Source organism: Girardinichthys multiradiatus, chromosome 6 (assembly GCF_021462225.1).
Source record: "Girardinichthys multiradiatus isolate DD_20200921_A chromosome 6, DD_fGirMul_XY1, whole genome shotgun sequence".
Lineage (NCBI taxonomy): Eukaryota > Metazoa > Chordata > Actinopteri > Cyprinodontiformes > Goodeidae > Girardinichthys > Girardinichthys multiradiatus.
The window spans coordinates 2,971,240-2,993,560 of record NC_061799.1 but is presented as its reverse complement, the minus strand read 5'-3'; the positions used below and the strand labels follow the sequence as shown (position 1 = coordinate 2,993,560).

Sequence of the window (22,321 nt, the reverse complement as noted above, 5' to 3'; positions counted from 1 at the left end):
ATACACCTAAGGGCAATTTAGAGTGACCAATTAACCTAACAGGCATGTCTTTGGACTGTGGGAGGAAGCCGGAGTACCTGGTGAAAACCCACGCATGCACGGGGAGAACATGCACACTCCATGCAGAAAGACCCCTGGCTGGGAATTGAACCCAGGATCTTCTTGCTGCAAGGCAACAGTGCTACCAACTGCGCCACTAAGAAATAATTTTTCTGAAATATGATTTTTAATTATAACTTTTCAAACACATTAATTAATCAATAATCATAATCCTTACATGTGGTTGCAGATACTTGGCTTTTAAAACAGACTTTCTGTTGGCTGCTGAGGGTCTCAGAAAGGGGAAACGCAGACCATACCGAGCTGTGTATAGTTTGTGAAACTGCGTACCTGGACTGATTATCTGTCAGGTGGTTGAAGAAGCCATGAAAGGGTCCCATACCCAAGGCCAAAAACCGGTAGGAAAATATATCAGATGCGTTAAGTCCTATGGAAGCAAATTTCTGCCACTCTGATGAAAAAAAACTTGTATCTCACAATTATGACTTACTATGTTATAATAATGAGACAGCTATGTCATAATTGTGAGATACAAGTTGTTGGTTTTTTTTTCAACAGTGGCAGAAATGTACTTCCATAAGGTTGCAGTAACACATAATCTATGAATCACCAATTTTTCTTTACGCATGGGGTACTGTAATATTATTTAAAGTTCATTGGTGTATAGTATACAGTCTATAAATCTACTCTTTCATGCTTCGGAAGGTATTTGATTAAAATGTCATTTCCAGAAGTTAATTTGAACAACGATTAACAGTTCCTCGCTGAAGCTTACACATGTATCCTCTGCAGATTTGATTGGATAAATAAAAAGTCTTCATTTAAAGCCCCCTCAATCAGTCATGGCAGTGGGTACCCTTTTAACAGTTTCCTCCTGTTAAAAGGGAGTTTTCTCTCCACTGTCGCTACATGCATGAATGGTATGAGGAATTGCTGCAAAGTCAATGCCAGCGACTGTCCACTGTCGCTACATGCTCATCCAGGAGAAGTAAATGCTGCAAGTCATTGACTCGATGCAGTCTGCTTAGATAGAAATACTTTTTAACCAATTTGAATAATAAACCGAATTTGACAGCACCAATTGGAATGTATGTACCTGACTTAAAGTCTGTATGATTCCATTGAATTGACTACAAAGTGCTTTGAGACGACGCGTGTTGTTAATTGGCGCTATATAAATAAACTGAATTGAACAGAATTAAAGTTAGACCCCCGTTTCTTTCTGTTTCTTTCCTGATTTTATTAAGGATATAACCAGTACCTTATTCATTTGGTGGTCTTAAGCAGAAATACTTGTAAGTATAGATTCTCCAGAGTCATATTTTTATTGGATATATTTACTGTAGGTGTCAAAAATTCCCTTTATATTTCTGATAAATGAATTATTTTTATTATAATTTACCTATAATAATTTCAAAGACTTTTAAGAAAGACATAAAAAATCCCCTCCAAAAAAAATTACCCTGTTTATTTGTTTATTTGCATATAAACATCTAGAACAACAACAAATTATTACGAATCAGAAAAAGGCGGACCCAAGATTCAGCCAGACACAGTACTGAAAGTTTAAAAGGTTTATTCAGCCACAGGAAAACGTCACACAGGTAACACCCCTCACAGCTTCCAGGAATCAATGAGGCAGAAAGAGGGATTAGTGACTTGTAGTCTCTTCAGATTTTGCAGGGATCAGAAAAACCACTAACCTGCTTTTGTCTTGAGTGGAACTTGAAACCCAGAGGGGAAACCTCAGTGGGCGGCAGGCGGTGATCTCCACAGCACAGGTAAGAAGCGACTCCAGGCTGAGCAGGTCGGGGGCTCCATGAAGGGCTTGACCTGAGAAACGTGGAACGTGGGGTGAATCCTCATGGAGTTGGGTAATCTCAGCAGTACAGCGAAAGGGTTGATGATCTTGGAGATTGGGAAAGGTCCAACAAATCGGGGTGCCAATTTCCGGGATTCTACCCTTAATGGGAGGTCCTTGGCAGAGAGCCAAACTTTCTGCCCCACCTGGTACTTAGGGCAGGGGTCCGTCTCCGGTTGGCCGTTCTTTACTGAACCAGTGACATTCTGATAATCGACCTCCTAGCCGTTCTCCATATTCTTTGGCATCTTAGGGCAGCCGATTGGGCGGACGGAACATTAACCTCTCTCTCCTGAACCGAAAACATGGGTGGCTGGAAACCAAACACAACATGAAAAGGGGACAAACCAGTGGCACTTGATTGCATAGAGTTCATGGCGTATTCAACCCAGGGCACATTTTGTGACCACTTGGTTGGATCTGACTCATATAAAATATGAAGTTTGGTTTCTACTTCTTGGTTGGCTCTCTCGGTTTGGCCATCAGACTGAGGATGAAACCCTGAAGAGAGACAAACAGAAATTCCCAACAAAGAACAAAACACCTTCCAAATACGTGACACAAACTGGGGTCCTCTATCGGAAACAATGTCATTAGGAATTCCATAGAGCCTAAAAACTTCTTTGGTCAATATCTCACCCATCTCCTTAGCAGATGGAAGCTTCTCCAGGGGCACCAGGTGAACCATCTTTGAAAATCTGTCAATTATGGTTAGTAGTACAGAGTGACCATTTGAAACCGGTAAACCTGTCACAAAGTCCGTCGCAATGTGCGACCATGGGCGAGGGGGAATGGGCAATGGGTGCAACAACCCCGCAGGGGGGCAACGAGAAGGCTTGGCTTGACAACATTGAGTGCATTCAGAAACAAAGTCTTTGACATCCTTAACCAGCGATGGCCACCAAAACTGAGTTTGAACTGTCTGAATGGTTCTGCTTATTCCAGGATGACAAACGAAACGAGCGCAATGACAAGACTCCAGTACCTTTGGCACAAGGCGTTCAGGAACAAAACAGCGGTCAGGTGGACATGATGGTGGGATAGGCAGATGCCTAATGGCCTCCTGGACCTCCCTTTCCACCTCCACTCGGGACACAGACAACCTGACGGGTTCAAGAAGGATAAACTCCTCTTCACCCTCAGACTGAGATTCTGCAGGCTCTTGAATCCGGGATAGGGCGTCAGGTTTGCCATTTTTACTCCCTGGCCTGTAAGACAGGGAGAAATTAAAACGACCAAAAAACAGAGCCCACCTTGGCTGCCTGGGGTTTAGCCGTTTTGATGATTTCAGGTACTCCAAGTTCTTATGGTCAGTCCACACCATAAACGGCTTCTTAGTCCCCTCCAGCCAATGTCTCCACTCTGTCAATGCCAACTTGACAGCCAATAACTCTCTGTTTCCCACGTCGTAATTCCGCTCAGCCTGTGACAGAGTCCTTGAAAAGAAGGCACATGGGTGAACACGATCATCCTCACCTCTTTGGCTTAATATGGCTCCGACCCCAGTGCTTGAGGCATCCACCTCCACGATAAACTGTTTCTCTGGGTCAGGAGACTGTAACACAGGAGTTGACGTGAAGAGTTCCTTCAACTTATTGAAGGCCTTCTCTGCATCCTTATTCCACAAACATGTTGCCTTGGAAGAGATAAGAGTGTTCAGGGGAGTAGCAACCAGGCTGTAATTTCTGGTAAACCTCCTATAAAAGTTTGCGAAGCCCAGAAATCTTTGAAGCTGCTTGCGATCAGTTGGAACAGACCATTCCAATACAGCCTTCACTTTGGAGGGGTCGACAAGCACTTTATCTGGAGAAATGATGAAGCTTAAAAAGGAAGTCGTAGTTATGTGAAACTCACATTTTTCTGCCTTGACGAACAACTGGTTTTGGAGAAGACGCAGGAGAACAGCTCTGACATGTTTTCTGCGGGTCTCCAGATCTTGAGAATAAATCAGTATGTTATCAAGATAAACAAATACGAATCGACCCACCATGTCTCTTAGAACGTCATTGACCAATGACTGAAAAACTGCAGGAGCGTTAGTAAGTCCAAATGGCATGACCTTGTATTCATAATGGCTCGTAGGCATGTTGAAAGCCGTTTTCCACTCATCTCCTTCTCTGATTCGAACCAGATGATATGCATTCCTTAGATCCAGCTTAGAAAAAATCTTGGCTCCCTGGATCTGATCAAAAGCTGTGTTCATGAGTGGTAAGGGGTATCTATTTTTAACTGTTATCTCATTAAGGCCTCTATAATCAATGCATGGTCTCAACGAACCATCCTTCTTCCCAACAAAAAAGAAACCAGCAACTGCAGGAGAGGAAGAAGGTTGAATGTGCCCTGTCTTTAATGCCTTATCAACATAATTCTTCATGGCCCTGTGCTCTGGACCAGACAATGAATAGGTTCTGCCTTTAGGGGGCGATGTGCCAGGAAGCAAATCAATAGCACAATCATACGGTCTGTGGGGTGGCAGAGGAGGCATTTAGTTGACTTCGGCTCAGTAGGGACCTCCCTTCCTCTGCTGAGCCTGTCCTTTTAATGGACACCTGAGTACTAAATGTCCCTTCTCTCCACAATAAAAACAGAGCTTGAATCTTCTCCGACGATCTTTCTCCTCAGGGGTAATCTTGGTTCTGCCCAATTGCATGGGCTCACAATTATCATTTTCCTCAGTGAGAGGTGACCGACTCCTTTTCTCATGCCGGTGTGCAGAAACCTGAGTTAATGATGAGCGACCCTTCTCATGTCGCTTCTCCCTCCTTCTCTCTGCCAGCCGAATATCAATGCAAGCAGTCAGATCCTCGAGTTGTTTCAGGGAAGAAGGGTAGTCACGGGTCGCTAGCTCATCCTTGATGTCTGCGTTTAATCCTTTCATGAATGCAACCATCTGTGCTGCCTCATTCAAACGGCTCTCTGCAGCCAACAAATGAAAGTCAATTATATAGGACGAGACAGGCTGATCACCCTGTTTGAGGGACAGTAATCCTCTTGCGGCCTCACGACTTGGAATAACAGGGTCAAAAACTCGAATGAGTTCCTTGGAAAAAGTTTCATAGAGATTACAAGATGCAGACCTGTTATGCCATTCAGCAGTTCCCCACTGTTTTGCCTTTCCTGCCAGCAGAGATATAACAAAAGCCACCTTGGAACGTTCAGTGGGAAAGGATGACGGCTGAAGCTCAGAATGAATTTCACACTGAGTTAGGAAAGCTCGACATTGGTCTGGGTCTCCCCTGAACATCTCAGGCGGAGATAGGCGTGGCTCCCTTACCTCTGCTGTTGTCCGTGTCACTTGGGCGTGGTTTCTTTGTGACGGTGACAAGATTGCCAGAACGTAATGTGGAAATTATTTCCTCCAAGCCGGAACCCAACCAGGAAAGGGTCTCATCAACGTGGGTGCACCACTGTTATGCTGGCGATGGGTCCATTTTTGGCCAGATTTTTCTATTACAAATCAGAAAAAGGCGGACCCAAGATTCTGCCAGACACAGTACTGAAAGTTTAAAAGGTTTATTCAGCCACAGGAAAACGTCACACAGGTAACACTCCTCACAGCTTCCAGGAATCACTGAGGCAGAAAGAGGGATTAGTGACTTGTAGTCTCTTCAGATTTTGCAGGGATCAGAAAAGCCACTAACCTGCTTTTGTCTTGAGTGGAACTTGAAACCCAGAGGGGAAACCTCAGTGGGCAGCAGGCGGTGATCTCCACAGCACAGGTAAGAAGTGACTCCAGGCTGAATAATCCGAGGGCTAGGCTGGCTCAATAATCCAAGGACAGAAACAGGGTCAACAATCGGAACAAGAGGCGTCAGGCAAGGGGCAGGCAGAGGCATAAACCAGATGCAGGAAACAAGGTCGACAACCAGAATCCAAATAGTCCGACAGGGAGCAGGCAGAGGTAAAAATCCAAAAGCCAAGGCAAGGTCAAGAACAATAATCAGACAGGAAGGAACGCTGGATATCTACTCACACAATGGTTTTCAAAAATCTGGCACCGTCTGCTTGTCAGAGTCAGTATATATCAGGGAAGACACAGATGCTTGGCATGCCACAGATTGCACTGCACTGCAGCAGCCACCAGGTGCATCTCATCTGCTGATTGCAGCCAGGGAGACAGGGTAGAGCAGACGTGCCAGAATCATAACACAAATGTATTTTTAAGACAAATTTACATCTGTTTTGAGTTTCCTTCAAAAGTTTTTTTTCCTTCAAAAGTTTTTATTTTTATTTTCTCTAACTGCATTGTAAAATGTTTCTGTTCAAAGCCCTTTAAAATAGTGTATAAATAAAAACAAAACTAGCTTTTTCTAAACTTTTTTTAAAAAACAAATTAGAAAAGAATTGTGAAACTACATTCAAAAGGGGTTGGATACTGTGGAAAACAATTTTTGTACAAAGTAGGAACTCTTTTCAATTTTTACTGTTTGAGAAGAGAATCCTGTACAAAAAAAGCCAGTGTAGGGTTGCATCCAGGGGCAGAAAGCAAATGGGATTTTAATTTAAATTAGCCAGCACTGCACAAACTACAAAATGCATCTCCAGATCTGGCAAACAATATGTGATAACCCCACAGCAAAGCACTTTTATCAAACACATCATTTCCATCTGAGCTCAGGGCATATTCACTGTATGTTCTCCAAGTATTGACTTGAAGTTATTACTTTGTATTATTGCTGCTACAAGCTCATGTGCGCAGCTACCATATATAATTCTAATAAGAATCTCAGTAATTGTGTGATTATAACCTATGTAGAACACTAATGCTGTTAACATAACACTTGTATTCAATTCAGTTTATTTATATAGCGCCAATTCACAACACATGTCCTCTGAAGGCACTTCACAAAAGTCAGGTACATACATTCCAATTAATCCTAACCATTGAACAGTGCAGTCAGAGTTAGTTATTTATTCAAATTGGATAAAAAGTTTTTCTATCTAAGGAAACCCAGCAGATTGCATCGAGTTAGAGATTTGTAGAAGTCACTCCTCCTGGATGAGCATGTAGCGACAGTCACTGGCATTGACTTTGCAGCAATCCCTCATACTGAGTATGCATGTAGCGACAGTGGAGAGGAAAAACTCCCTTTTAACAGGAAGAAACCTCCAGCAGAACCAGGCTCAGTGTGAGCAGCCATCTGCCATGACCGACTGGGGGTTTGAGAGAACACAGCAGAGACACAAAAGGAATACAGAAGCATTGATCCAGGAGTACCTTCTACTATTCACCAACCGACATAGATTTTTAAAAGCACACTTGTGTTTTTTTGACATTTTGGATTGGAAAAGAAGAAATGACAGAACAAAAGAGGGCACTCACATTGTCTCAGAATCAGTACTTGTTTATATCACAATCATTTATGTGCAGAATGGAGTTATGTAAAAATGGAAATCAGCATTAAATAAAACCATATTTTTCCAATATAGACCATGTTTGTATTTTTTTATTTTTTATGTGCATTGTGCAATCAGAATGAACTCTCTTTGAGGTGACCAATGCAGACTCAATTCAAAGCAGGGATCGATGTGTCTCGCCCTCTTCATTATCAAAGCAGATGAAAAATTTGTTTTTGCTCTGACCTCTCCCTAGCTCGCTGTTAGAACATGTTAGCCATGGTAGCTACAAAATCTCACAGACATGTGAAAATGCTGTGGAACATCAACATACATTTTTCCCAAGCTCCCATATTAGAATCAGGTTTGGATCCAACCTCATTATTTCCATCCATCCATCCATCTTGTCTTCTGCATTTCTGGACAGGGTCACAGGCGTAACACATCCATTTGGGAAACCCAGACATCCTTCTCCCAAGAGACACTCTCCAACTCCTTCTTTGGGAACCCAATGTGTCCAAAGCCCTCATCATCTCAGGCCCAATTTTATCTAAACCTGGTGCCCTTTCCGCTGGGGAACTTTCTCTGGACTCTTCAGCTTTGACCTTCTTTAAACAGGACATGTTGACCAGATTGAGGAGATCCTCAAAGTGTTCCTTAAACCGCCCGACAATATCTTCAGTCCAGGTTTGTGTTACTTAAATTGGATTGCACTTTTCTTTTCAGCAGATGATTTCATGGGCAAATGAATAATTGATCAATAGTTAAAACACAATAATTCTATTGTTAGTTAAATGAAAGAAAATATTTTTGTCTGTGGATTTAAAATGTTCTGGAGGTAGTCGACCTCCTGCTTTTTTAGTTGGGGACCCTTGGTGTAGAGGATTACAAAGCAACTTTATCATAGTGTTTTATGGATGAGGAATAAATTAAGGCATTATGCCTTATACATAAATCTGAATATTCTAGGTTATGCTGGCCAAAGATCTGATGAGAGAACCGTGTTACATGAAAGTGCTTTGTAAAATCGGTAGAAATGTTAAATCATGACAAATCAGAAGCCAAGAAAACCTGGCTTTGATGGTGACGTAAACTAAGCCACAGCCTCGAGTGTCAATCTCAAAATACCACAAAGCGTCTCTACATCTATTGCCGAACACGGGGGAAGATCTAAAGCCAGTATCACAATTTGCCTCACCACCTTAATGTAAATGCCGTGGGTTTCTGTGTATACCTACCAACAGCTTCCAGCAAAGCAGCCAAAACGAAATCATTTCCAGGCGGCCGCGGCGCGCACATTCCTCTCCTCTTCTTCCCAACGGCGGAGGGAGCAGCCAGGTGACCGATCGCTGGCGAGAGGAGCGACGCATGTGAAGCTCACGACCACGGCGCTTGTTTGTGTGTGAGGTGGAGATAGGTAGAGAGGGAACGAAGAGAGAGAAGGACAGGCTATATCGACCTTTGCTGTTCCACTGCAGGTGAATTAGAGCAGAAGAGATGAATCTCTATTGGCAGCCTATTGTATCTCTCTATGTACTTGCTGTCTCTCTCACTAAGGCACTGCATCCCGCATTCCCGTCCTCCAATAAACATTTTTCAACAAATAGAATGGAGGAATACAACACTAAATTTATGCCCTCGCTCGATGCATTATGATCATGATAAGAACATATGTTGTAAATGTGGGGCTGTAGGATTTACCAAAATCAATAATAAATACAGAAATGCAACTTTGTTTACACAATATTATTATTAATACTAATAATAATCATAATATTGATAACAATTATTTATTTGGGCCAATACAAGCAACATAAAAATTGCATTTGTTGGCATAAAATTACATTTTCCACAGATTTTTGTTCTATTTCCAACTATCTTTATTTTTCCGCTTCACTTTTTTCATTGTACTTCAACTAATCTTTGCATAAATATATATATATATATTTTAAAAGTAATTTTTTAGAGATAACTTCCTCGTATTTTTCCCTGCATTTTTACTGCTATTTCTTTCTGTGTCCGCTTTCATTCCCGGGTTTCATTTTACTTGTCTGTGTTCCCATTTTTAATATTCACCTGCGCTAGTTATTAGCCATGCATAACTAAAAGAAGATCAGGGAAAATTATATAAAAAAAATAAACCATACAAAATCAAAAGCAATGTGAAATTAAATTGTTATAGAAGAATATGTTTTAAAATGTAAGACAGAATAATACAGAAAAAATTCATAGTTAAAAAAGGAAATGAAAAAAATCGAAAGAATGCGATTGACCATTAAAGGTGTAATTAAATAAATTGCAACACTGACACTGAAGTAAATTATAACAGGATTATAACTGAACGTAAATGTAATTGTTTTTACGCCTTTTGATGCATACATTTATATAGCTGGCTGCATGGTGGCGCAGTTGGTAGCACTGCTGCCTTGCAGCAAGAAGGTCCTGGGTTCTACTCCCGGCCGGGGGTCTTTCTGCATGGAGTTTGCATGTGTGGGTTCCCACCGGGTACTCCGGCTTCCTCCCACAGTCCAAAGACATGCCTGTTAGGTTAATTGGTCTCTCTAAACTGCCCTTAGGTGTGTGAATGAGTGTGTGCATGGTTGTTTGTGTGTTACTCTGCGATGGACTGGCAATCTGTCCAGGGTGTACCCTGGACAGATGGGAGGCCCATAGACTGCTAGAGATAGGCACCAGCTTCCCCGCAACCCACAATGGAAGAAGCTGTATAGAGAATGACTGACTGACATTTATATACCTGTTTGTGAATTTACTGCTGTATTTTGGCAGACCGTATCCTCCATACTGTAAGGCTTCTTCCTGAAGCCTGCCATGAAAGGTTTTATACTGAGCTATCTGTCGGCCCAATACTAAATAGGCTGTTATTTTGCTGTTTATATTTCTCTGTGTATTTTAGGGATTGACACATGTTCATAATAAAATGAAAAGGAAATAAGGCTGCAGGTCCAGATTGGGTCAGCCCCAGGGTCCTGAAAGCCAGTGCTTAGCAGCTCAGCGGGATTCTTCAACCTTAGCCATACCAGTGGTTCCAGTGTTGTGGAAGACCTCCTGACCAAGCAAAATTTGAAAGAATTGTTGAAGACTGCTTTAAGTCATAAGTGTACTTGGTACCAGGCCACCTTGGACCAAAGATCTTTAAGTCTGGCTGTTTGGACGCAAAATATAAATGAATTATCTCACAAAAGCAAAAGCAAGGACACCCTTCATATTTTGGTAAATATTTGATTATCTTTTCATGGCACAACACTGTAGATTTGACACTTTAAAATTATGTAAAGTTGTAAAGAACGTGGTGTGGTATTGGACCTCAGAATGCAAATGGCAGCAAGCAGCGGCGGTAGGTAACAGGCTTTATGATGAACCATGTAACCCACAGGTGGTGGCAGAAGCAGACATGGATAGGCAGGCAAGACGGGCTTGGCTTGAACAGAGAACTATGAACAGTAAATTAAGAATGTTTCCGCAAGGAGTTAACAGAATAACGGTGTGTGTATGTATAGAGCATGGTGATGGTGAAATGGAGAGACTGATTGCATGTTGCAGGTGGACCGAATGAAGCTGATTACTGGCTGACAGAGGCAGGGAGTGAAAACAAAACATGGCTTGAACAAAAGAGAAATTCAAGAATATAATCAAACCTAATAAACATAACTGTAACAGAACATAAACCAGAAAGCACTATAAACTGAAAACATCCACAAGAAAACAAACCTAAACAACTATAGCACCACCTCTAAAACAATAAACAGAAGCAGGTTCCAAAACTCAACTGTGAGAGCAAAATGAAAAAAACCAAACACCCCCAAATCATAAAAAAAAGTAGTAAAAGCACAGCTAGTATAATTGTAAATTTGCTATTCCTTCAAAATAACTCAACTCACACCAATAAATGTCTTAACTGTTGGCAAAAAAGTGAGTAGACCCCTAAGTTAAAATGTCCCGAATATGCTGGGGTAAGCATTTTCCCACCCTGGTGTCATGTGACTTGTTAGTGTTACAAGGTCTAAGGTGTGAATGTGGATAATGTGTTTTAAATTTGGTGTTACCCCTCTCATGCTCTCTCATACCAGTCACTGGAAGTTCAACATGGAACCTTATGGCAAAGAACTCTCTGAGGATGTGAAAAAAGGACTGTTGCCTAAGGAATCGACATGATTGACCAAATAACTTAAGTCCATGTGTTCATCGTCATATCCAGAAGTTTTGTTTTAAAAATAGACTCATTAGTGCTGTCAGCATTGCGGGGTTGAAGGGGTGGGGGGTCAGTCTGTCAGTGATCAGACCATACACCGCACACTGCCTGAAATTGGTCTGCATGGCTGTCTTCCCACAAGGAAGCCTCTACTAAACATTATGCACAGAAAAGCCAGCAAACAATTTACTAAAAAAAAGCAGAGTAAAGACATGGCTTACTGAAACCATGCCCTGCGGTCTGATAAGACCAAGATAAACTTATTTAGGTCAGATGATGTCAAGCTGAGCATGATTCCCTCCCTTCGGAAACTGGGTCACAGGACAGTATTCCAAAATTAATACAACCCCAAACACACCTCCAAGACAACCACTGCCTTGATAAAAGAACAAAGGGTAAAGGTGTTCTACAGACCAAGCATGACTCCAGACCTTAACCCTATGTAGCATCTGTGGGGCATTCTCAAATGGAAAAAGTAAGTACTTATGGGTACTTATACCTTTGATGCCAGCGGTTTAGACATTAATGGTTGCGTGTTGAGTGATTTTGAGGGGACAGGAAATTTACACTGTTATATGAGCTGTACACTGAGTACTTTACATTGTATCAGTGTGTCATACCTTCATTGTTATCCTATGAAAATATCTAATAAAATATTTACAAAAATGTGAGGGGTGTATTCACTTTTGTGAAATACTGTATACTTTAGAGCTTGTCAGGCAAACAGAAAGAGTTATGGACAGCACCAAAGATTAAAGCCAGAGCGACACAAATATACAGGACAGTGGTAGCTGTGCCACATTTGTCTGGCGGATTCCAGATTTGACCTCCAAATGCAAAATCATTATTAAACTGTCACTGAAGCAGACAGCTGATGTCATTGCTGAGGCTTTAACCTGGCGGCAATCTGCTCCCAACATTAGCAATAAAGAACCAGCACAGGGAAAATCTGTTGGTGAGAGAACGAGGTGTGTTTTCTTCCATTCATTGTAACAATTTTACAGACTACAGGACACCACTAAAGCATCACTTTTGGAATGTTTTGAATAGAGGACAGAGAAAGGCTCATGGATTAGGAAATATGGGATAATATCCATGAATGAATCCTTAATCTGCAAAGATTTGTGCATGTTAATGCTGGAACTTTGGCAAATGTCCAACAGTACATTTAAAGAAACAGCAGACAATTTAAAACAAATAACTGAAGTGGTTTGGAGGTTTGAAGTGAAACAATCTTATGTATATGTATGTATATGTTTATTTATTGAGTAACTAATAGCAGAGGTCTTTGAATCAATCAGATCCTGATTTTGTCATACCTGCTTGTGTTTATTACCTGGTCTAGTCCTTTGTTTTCTGTCTCCCTGCACCCCAAGCCCACACCTGTTCTGTGTTTTTCCCTGATTGTCTGGTCACGTTTGTCATTGGTTCCCCTTGCTGTTCAGTTTTTGTATTTAAGCACATTTGTTTCCTTTGTTCCCCGCTAGTTCCTTATATGTTATGTGTTGTTTGTGTTTGTGTGCACGCCTGGTACCCTGTCCATGTCCAGCCATGAGCAATAAAGTGTCGTCTTTGAGCTTCAGGAGTTCTTCCCCGCATATTGGTCCAACGGAAACCCACATTATGACAGATTTAGATAAAAATAAATGTTTCTGGTAAAATGTCAATCTCCAGTGCCAAAGGAAACACTCACAAATATTTTCTATTGAACACATTTTCTGCCAAGATTATTTTTTGGTATTCTTGTTTAATACTCTTTGATTTTAGGGTTTAACAAATACTGACTACAGAGGAAATATAACAACAATAAGTCAAATGCTTAGGTTTTGTTATATACAGTATCTTAACCCTGACAGATTTCTTTGTTTTTTTATTTATTTATTTATTTATTTTGCCACATTTAAACCTTTCAGATCATCAAAATAATTGTAATATCAGTTATTCATATAATCTGAGAAAATACAAAATGTACACTGCCTGGCCAAAAAAAAGTTGCCACCAAAAAAAAAAAGGTCACACACGCATTCGCTGTGGCATTGTTTCAATAAGCTTCTGCAATATCACAAGATTTATTTTAGAATTAATGCAACCCAATGTTGCATTAATTTTTCACCAAGATCTTGCATTGGTGATGGTAGATCCTGATCGCTGCGCAAAGCCTTCTCCAGCATATATCAAAGATTCTCAGTGGGGTTAAGGTCTGGACTCTGTGGTGGCCAATCCATGTGTGAGAATAATGTCTCATGCTCCCTGAACCACTCTTACGTAATTTGTGACCGATGAATCCTGGCATTGTCATCTTGGAATATGCCCGTGCCATCAGGGAAGAAAAAATCTATTGATGGAATAATCTGGTCATTCAGTATATTCAGGTAGTCAGCTGACCTCATTCTTTAAACACATACTGTTGGGAACCCAGACCTGACCAACTGCAGCAACCCCACATCATAGCACTGCCCCCACAGGCTGGTACAGAAGGCACTAGGCATGATGGGTGCATCACTTCACCTGCCTCTCTTCTTACCCTGATGGCCCATCACTCTGGAACAGGGTAAATCTGGACTCATTAGACCATATGACCTTCTTCCATTTGCTCCAGAGTCCAATCTACAGGTCCTTCTCAAAATATTAGCATATTGTGATAAAGTTCATTATTTTCCATAATGTAATGATGAAAATTTTACATTCATATATTTTAGACTCATTGCACACTGACTGAAATATTTCAGGTCTTTTATTGTCTAAATACGGATGATTTTGGCATACAGCTCATGAAAACCCAAAATTCCTATCTCACAAAATTAGCATATCATTAAAAGGGTCTCTAAACGAGCTATGAACCTAATCATCTGAATCAATGATTTAACTCTAAACACCTGCAAAAGATTCCTGAGGCCTTTAAAACTCCCAGCCTGGTTCATCACTCAAAACCCCAATCATGGGTAAGACTGCCGACCTGACTGCTGTCCAGAAGGCCACTATTGACACCCTCAAGCAAGAGGGTAAGACACAGAAAGAAATTTCTGAATGAATAGGCTGTTCCCAGAGTGCTGTATCAAGGCACCTCAGTGGGAAGGAAAAAGTGTGGCAGAAAACGCTGCACAACGAGAAGAGGTGACCGGACCCTGAGGAAGATTGTGGAGAAGGGCCAATTCCAGACCTTGGGGAACCTGCGGAAGCAGTGGACTGAGTCTGGAGTAGAAACATCCAGAGCCACCGTGCACAGGCGTGTGCAGGAAATGGGCTACAGGTGCCGCATTCCCCAGGTCAAGCCACTTTTGAACCAGAAACAGCGGCAGAAGCGCCTGACCTGGGCTACAGAGAAGCAGCACTGTGCTCAGTGGTCCAAAGTACTTTTTTCGGATGAAAGCAAATTCTGCATGTCATTCGGAAATCAAGGTGCCAGAGTCTGGAGGAAGACTGGGAAGAAGGAAATGCCAAAATGCCAGAAGTCCAGTGTCAAGTACCCACAGTCAGTGATGGTCTGGGGTGCCGTGTCAGCTGCTGGTGTTGGTCCACTGTGTTTTATCAAGGGCAGGGTCAATGCAGCTAGCTATCAGGAGATTTTGGAGCCCTTCATGCTTCCATCTGCTGAAAAGCTTTATGGAGATGAAGATTTCATTTTTCAGCACGACCTGGCACCTGCTCACAGTGCCAAAACCACTGATGAATGGTTTACTGACCATGGTATCACTGTGCTCAATTGGCCTGCCAACTCTCCTGACCTGAACCCCATAGAGAATCTGTGGGATATTGTGAAGAGAACGTTGAGAGACTCAAGACCCAACACTCTGGATGAGCTAAAGGCTGCTATCGAAGCATCCTGGGCCTCCATAAGACCTCAGCAGTGCCACAGGCTGATTGCCTGCATGCCACACCGCATTGAAGCAGTCATTTCTGCCAAAGGATTCCCGACCAAGTATTGAGTGCATAACAGTACATGATTATTTGAAGGTTGACGTTTTTTGTATTAAAAACACTTTTCTTTTATTGGTCGGATGAAATATGCTAATTTTGTGAGATAGGAATTTGGGGTTTTCATGAGCTGTATGCCAAAATCATCCGAATTAAGACAATAAAAGACCTGAAATATTTCAGTTAGTGTGCAATGAATCTAAAATATATGAATGTTAAATTTTCATCATTACATTATGGAAAATAATGAACTTTATCACAATATGCTAATATTTTGAGAAGGTCCTGTATATGCTCCCTAGCAAATTGAAGCCTTTTTTCCAGTTAGTCTCACTGATTAGTGGTTTTCTTAAGGCTACACAGCTGTTCAGTCCCAATCCCTTGAGTTCCCTTTACATTGTGCATGTGGAAATACTCTTACTTTCACTATTAAACATAGCTCTGAGTTTTACTGTTGTTTTTTTCAAATTGATTTCACCAAACGTTCAAGTGATCGCCGATAATTCAGGATTTTTTTTTCGGCCACATTTCTTCCTCGAAGACGATGGGTCCCCACTATCTTTCCAGTTTTTAATAATGCATTGGACAGTTCTTAACCCAATTTTGGTAGTTTCTGCAATGTCCTTAGATGTTTTCTCTGCTTGATGCATGCCAATGATTTAACCCTTCTGAAACAGACTGACATTTTTTCCACGACCAGAGGATGTGTCTTTCGACATGGTACATACATTCCAATTAATCCTAACAAACAAACAGTGCAGTCAGATTCAGTTTATTATTCAGATTGGTTAAAAGGTTTTCTCTCTAAGGTAACCCAGCGGATTGCATCAAGTCAGTGACTTGCAGCACTCACTCCTCCTGGATGAGCATGTAGAGACAGTGGACAGTCACTTGCATTGACTTTGCTGCAATCCCTCATACTGAGCATGCATGTAGTGACAGTGGAGAGGAAAAACTCCCTTTTAACAGGAAGAAACCTTCAGCAGAACCAGGATCAGTGTGGGCGGCCATCTGCCATGACCGACTGGAGGTTTGAGAGAACAGAGCAGAGACACAAAAAGAATACAGATCCAGTAGTACTTTCTATAGGAAAAAAAGTGAAACATTAATACCTGTAGCTCCTTTAGAGGCTTCATCAAGGAGAGAAAGACAGCTAAGCAGATGAACTCTGGGCCAGTTTAAAGTCTAGAGTATGAAAGAGAGCACATACATTTAGTCACAGTAGAGGCTCGGCCAGATGCTATGTCTAGAAGAGACAGGGTTAACACTGAAAAACAGGGCCAAGTGTATCATCTGCAGAAGGTGAGCATTAAGTTGTTGGCCCCCTCCAAGAAGGTGCGACAGCTAAACACAGAGCTAGGTCAGATGTAGTTTTAGAAAGAGAAAAAAATAGACAGAAATAACATCAAATAATGCAAAATTGGAGAGTACTATAAGAATTTAGAATTTAGACTGAAAGTGATCATAATGTCCTCCAGCTGCCTAAGCCTATAGTAGCATAACTACAGAGATAGATCAATATAACCTAAGCCACTCTAACTATAAGCTTCATCAAAAAGGAAAGTTTTAAGCATAGCCTTAAAAGTAGACAGGGTGTCTGCCTCACAGACGAAAACTGAGAGCTGGTTCCACAGGAGAGGAGCCTGATAACTAAAGGATCTGCCTCCCATTGTACTTCTAGAGACTCTAGGAACCACCAGTAAACATGCAGTCTAAGAACGAAGTGCTCTGTTAGGAACATATTGAACAATCAGATCTCTGGTGTATGATGGAGCTAGATCATTAAGGGCTTTATATGTGAGAATGAGAATTTTAAACTCTATTCTGAATTATAAGGGAGCCAGTGAAGGGAAGGTGAAATAGGAGAAATATGATCTCTCTTTTTAATTTTCATTAGAACTCTTGCTGCAGCATTTTGAATCAGCTGAAGGCTTTTAACTGCATTTTGTGGACATCCTGATAGTAACAAATTATAATAGTACAGCCTTGAAGTGACAAATGCATGGACTTTTTTCAGCGTCACTCCTGGATAGTTTATTTCTAATTTTGGCAATGTTCCTGAGGTGAAAGAAGGAAATCCTAGAAACCTGTTTATTATGGGATTTAAATTACATGTCCTGGTCAAAAATAACACCAAGGTTTTTTACTTTATTACCGGAGGTCAATTTTATTCCATCCACATTAATAGATTAATAGATAAGCAATTTCTTTTTCAAAGATTCTGGTCCAAAGAAACATCTTCTGTCTTGTCTGAATTTAGAAGCAGAACATTTAAAGTCATCATTATGTCTTCAAGACATGCTTGTAGTCTAACTGGTTGGGCTCATCAGGATTTATGGATAAATAAAGCTGAGTATCAACAGCATAACAGTGAAAATGTATCCCATGCTGCCTGATAATTTTAGCTATTGGAAGCATATGTGACACGCCATGGGAAACGTAGGAACAAGTCAGCAGAGCACAAACAAAGAAAAAAAGGAAAAGCCCTCCATTTTTGAGAAAAAAGTGATTTTTTTACATCTTTTACCTAGCTTTTCTTGTGTGTGTGTTACTGTTAAATTTGGTATTGTAATGCACACAAATATTGTAATCCAGTGCTGCAAATTATCTTTACGTAGAAAAATTGTGCTGTGAGTTCAATGACAGTGCAGTCATTAGAGCTTCTGTTGACACACAAAGTTAGGGGAGGTGTTGCAGCAAGCCATACAAAGATTATTCAAATTAACAGCTTTTGTTACCTCCCAGCTTCCAGGGTGATTCTAACAAAACTTTGAAGCCTGTTTATCCTTAAAGTACTCTGGAGAGTGCCAACATTGAAATGGTCATATCTTGTTAAATTATTTTTCAATTTCCACAAGTTTGACACCATTGGAAAACTTAGACTCCACTCTTTTGGGGTCTGTAAAAAATTCAATATGACCCAAGGGTAGACTTGATCCTGGTTTTGCCACGGCCTGCCACATATAATGGGAATACTTAAACAACACAATATAACTCCAGGTAAATCAAACGTCTGTGAAATCAAACTTTCCACTTAGGAAACAACACTGATTGACAATCAATTTCACATGGTGTTGTGCAAATGGAATAGACAACAGGGGGAAATCTTTGGCGATTAGCAAGACACACTCAATAAAGGAGTGATTCTGCAGGTGGGGACCACAGACCACTTCTCAGTACCTATGCTTTCTGGCTGATGTTTTGGTTACTTTTGAATGTTGGTGCTGCTTTCACACTCGTGGTAGCATGAGACGGACTCTACAACCCACACAAGTGGCTCAGGTAGTGCAGCTCATCCAGGATGGCACATCAATGCGAACTGTGGCAAGAAGGTTTGCTGTCTCCGTCAGCGTAGTGTCCAGAGGCGCTACCAGGAGACAGGCCAGTACACCAGGAGATGTGGAGAAGGCCATAGGAGGGCAACAACCCAGCAGCAGGACCGCCACCTCCGCCTTTGTGCAAGGAGGAACTGGAGGAGCACGACGTCCATAAATGGGGGTTGTGCTCACAGCCCAACACCGTCCAGGATGCTTGGCATTTAGATCTGAATATGATGAAATTATTAACAGTATAGAAAACTGGCTTTATACTGCCAGATACATCAATTTGTGTCATAGCTTCATTGTTTGGTGAGTGTGGAGCTTGGAAACAACTGTTGGCGCTCACATGCCAGCTGCATAAGTAATAGTGTGTGTCTGTTCATGTGTGTGTGTGTGTGTGACAGAGTTAGGTGCCACGCACTGTCTCTCAGTGACCTTGCTCTTTTACAACATAGTGACAAAAGCACAACGATTCACCCTGTTGGCAAAATCCACTTCATGCAATGCAATCAATGCAACACAATAGAATACTTTTGATATAAGATATATTAGAGCTATGGGTAAAACAAGCTGGTTAAAATGGAATCCAGTGTTAGATATTGGTTATTTTTAATCCGATCATCCATCTGTCCATCCCCTGTACAAGCTTAATACTGTGCAGTTTAATGCAGGGTGGCTAGTGACAATCTCAAGTGGTCAGTGACGGGAAGACATGCACTCAGCTCCATCAGGGGATGCCTCTGTATTTTTTTTATCCATCAAATATCTCCTAAAGAAATTGTCTGCGCCATGGTGTGTAGCTCTTTTTTCATTACGTTTTTGTTAAATTTTCATGTTCCAGGCCTTTTCCTTTGCACACCTTGTATTGCTTCCCTTCAGCTTTAAGCTTATTGATTGTTATAAACTTCAGTTTACATCTGTGGGTTTGCCTTCTGGTTCTTTCTTCCTCCCTGAAGTCAGACTGGTTTAAAATTATAGGTAGAACCTAACATTTAATTATTTAATGAATTTCATCCATTCATTGTCAAATACTTGGAGATTCCTAGCCAGGGTAAGGGTAAGATCCATCTCCAGCACCAGGAGGATACAACTAAACAGGTTGTCAGGCCTTCACAGAGAAACACAGCACAAACAACCAACACATTTCTCGATGCAATTTAGAGAGACCAATTAACCTAAGATACATATTTTTGTAAAAGCAAAAGCCAGAGAGAACTAACAAAAATTGTTCATATTTCCAAAATGTTATTCTACTTTTTAAAAAATCAAGAGCTTAAGAAATGGACAGAAACAATACTCCTATGTTTATACAGTTTGGGGTTTAGAGTTAAAAGTGACATAAAAAAGAAAACCTTGACTGAATTTGGTCCTGTTTGCCTGGTAAATTCCTTGAGATAACATTTTGGTTCAACTGGTGTTACATAAATACAATTAAGCGCATAGAATTGAAATTGATGGTAGACATGAACATGAGAATGGCTGCTTATCAATTTCCTGAGCAAGTGTATAGTTTCAGCCCAATGTCCCCTTCCCCCAAACCCCTGAGATGCATCAAAAAGAGAAGACAAAAAATAAAAATAAGTCAAATAGACAGTTTTCTTGTTAAACTACAATACTCTCTTTTTATTTGCATTGCTTTCTCACTATCCAACATCTTAAAGGGTATTGCCTCAAATGAGTATATAAAATTACTATATAATGCTTTCCAACTCAGCAAACGTTCAGCAATCTTATTCGCATGCGTAAAAGGAATTAAACAAAATTTACATTCAGAAAACTGAGGAAGAAAAGCATCTTACCTACTGTTCCACCTGCGGAAAGGATGATATTACCTAGCTCCCAACAGCAGGGTTTTGCTCTTTGATTTTACTCTACCTTACTCCCAACGTCTTTCTCTTTTTCCACTTTTATATCCCCCAGGCTCTCCTTCTCTCCCCTTCCCTCTCATGTACAAATCTCAGTGCCAGTGGGGTGCATACTGCATACTGTAGGCAGCAGCCAATCAGGAAACAGCAGCTTTGGCGACATTTGCTGTACACACGTTTAGCCTCACACGCTCACATGGAAACAGTTATTATAGGATGGAAACCGGCATACACAATATTCCGCCTCTCTGCTTCTCTGTCACTAACACACACACAAACAGACAGACACACACACACACACACACACAAGTCAAACACATCTGTCATCTGTGACCATTTCATCCAACCATTCAGAAGATTATTCTTGTCTTTCCTTTTTTACATCAAGAGTCTTTATTACTTGTATTCTATATATAGCTTGGAAGCATTTATTGATGATGTCATTCTGATGTCATTCAGATGCCTGAGTTAAGAATGTTATGCAAGGCTCTGATAAACACATACACACAAACACACATATATATATATATATATATATATATATACACACACACACATACACAGTGGGGAGAACGAATTTGCAGGTTTTCCCACTTGCTAAGCATGTAGAAGTCTTTAATTTTGTCATAGGTACTCTTAAACTGAGTCATGAAATCTAAAACAAAAATCCAGAAAATCACATTGTGTGATTTTTAATTTATTAATTTGCATTTCATTGCAAGATACGTTAGAAGAAAAAAAAACTTAGTATTTGGTACAGAGACCTTTGTTTGCAATTACAGATATCACCGTTTCCTGCAGTTCTTGAAGAGGTTTGAACACACTGCAGCACAGATTTTGGACCACTCCTTCATACAGATCTTCTCCAGATCCTTCAGATTTCGGGGCTGTCGCTGGGCTATACAGACTTTCAGCTCCCCCCAAAGATTTTTGATTGAGTTCAGGTCTGGGGACTGGCTTGGCCACTGCAGGACCTTGAGATGCTTCATACAAGCCACTCCTCAGTTGCGCTGATTGTTTTCTTCGGGTTGTTGTCATGCTGGAAGACCCAGCCATGACCCATCCTCAAAGCCCTTACTGAGGGAAGAAAGTTGTTGGCTAAGATCTCCCTATACATGGCCCCATCCATCCTCCCCTCAAGATGGTGCAGTCGTTCTGTCACCTTTGCACAAAAGCATCCCCAAAGAATGATGTTTCCACCTCCATGCTTCACGGTAGGGATGGTGTTCTTGGGGTTGTACTCATCTTTCTTCCTCCTCCAAACAAGGCAGGTGGAGTTTAGACCAAGAAGCTCTATTTTTGTCTCATCAAACCACTTGACCTTCTCACATTCCTCCTCTGGATCATTCAGATGGTCTTTGGCAAACTTCAGACGGGCCAGAACATGCGCTGGCTTGAGCAGGGGACCTTGCGTGCGCGGTAAGATTTTAATCCATGGCGGCGTAGTATGTTACTAATGGTCTTCTTTGTGACTTTGGTTCCAGCTCTCTTCAGGTCAATGACTAGGTTCTGTCGTGTAGTTTTAGGCTGATACCTCACCTTGACAGCATCCCTGTCAGCGACCCTGATGCCCTTACACAGCTCTCTGGTCTTGGTCATTGCGTAGAGGTTGGAGTTTGTTTGATTGAGCGTGCAGACAGGTGTCTTGTATACCGATAACGAGTTCAAACAAGTGTAGTTAATTCAGGTAATGAGTGGAGAATAGGAGTCATTCTTAAAGAAGAACAAACAGGCCTCTGAGAGCCAGAAATCT

General features: G+C 41.2%; 1 protein-coding gene across 9 annotated transcripts in view; it reads right to left on the bottom strand.

The window, feature by feature from the left end:
* The window catches only part of LOC124869767, a 93,213-nt gene extending 72,298 nt beyond the window's left edge, over positions 1–20,915 (bottom strand). For 2 of the 9 annotated variants that reach the window (XM_047367874.1, XM_047367873.1), the window contains exon 1: positions 8,497–8,960. In XM_047367874.1, the coding sequence (XP_047223830.1) occupies positions 8,497–8,628 (132 nt within the window). In that variant the 5' untranslated portion in view covers positions 8,629–8,960. Of the gene's footprint in view, positions 1–8,496; positions 9,022–20,502 lie in introns of those variants that run through there. The other 7 variants (XM_047367875.1, XM_047367868.1, XM_047367869.1 and 4 more) reach the window with 7 other exon arrangements.
* Positions 20,916–22,321: the final 1,406 nt, after the last annotated feature.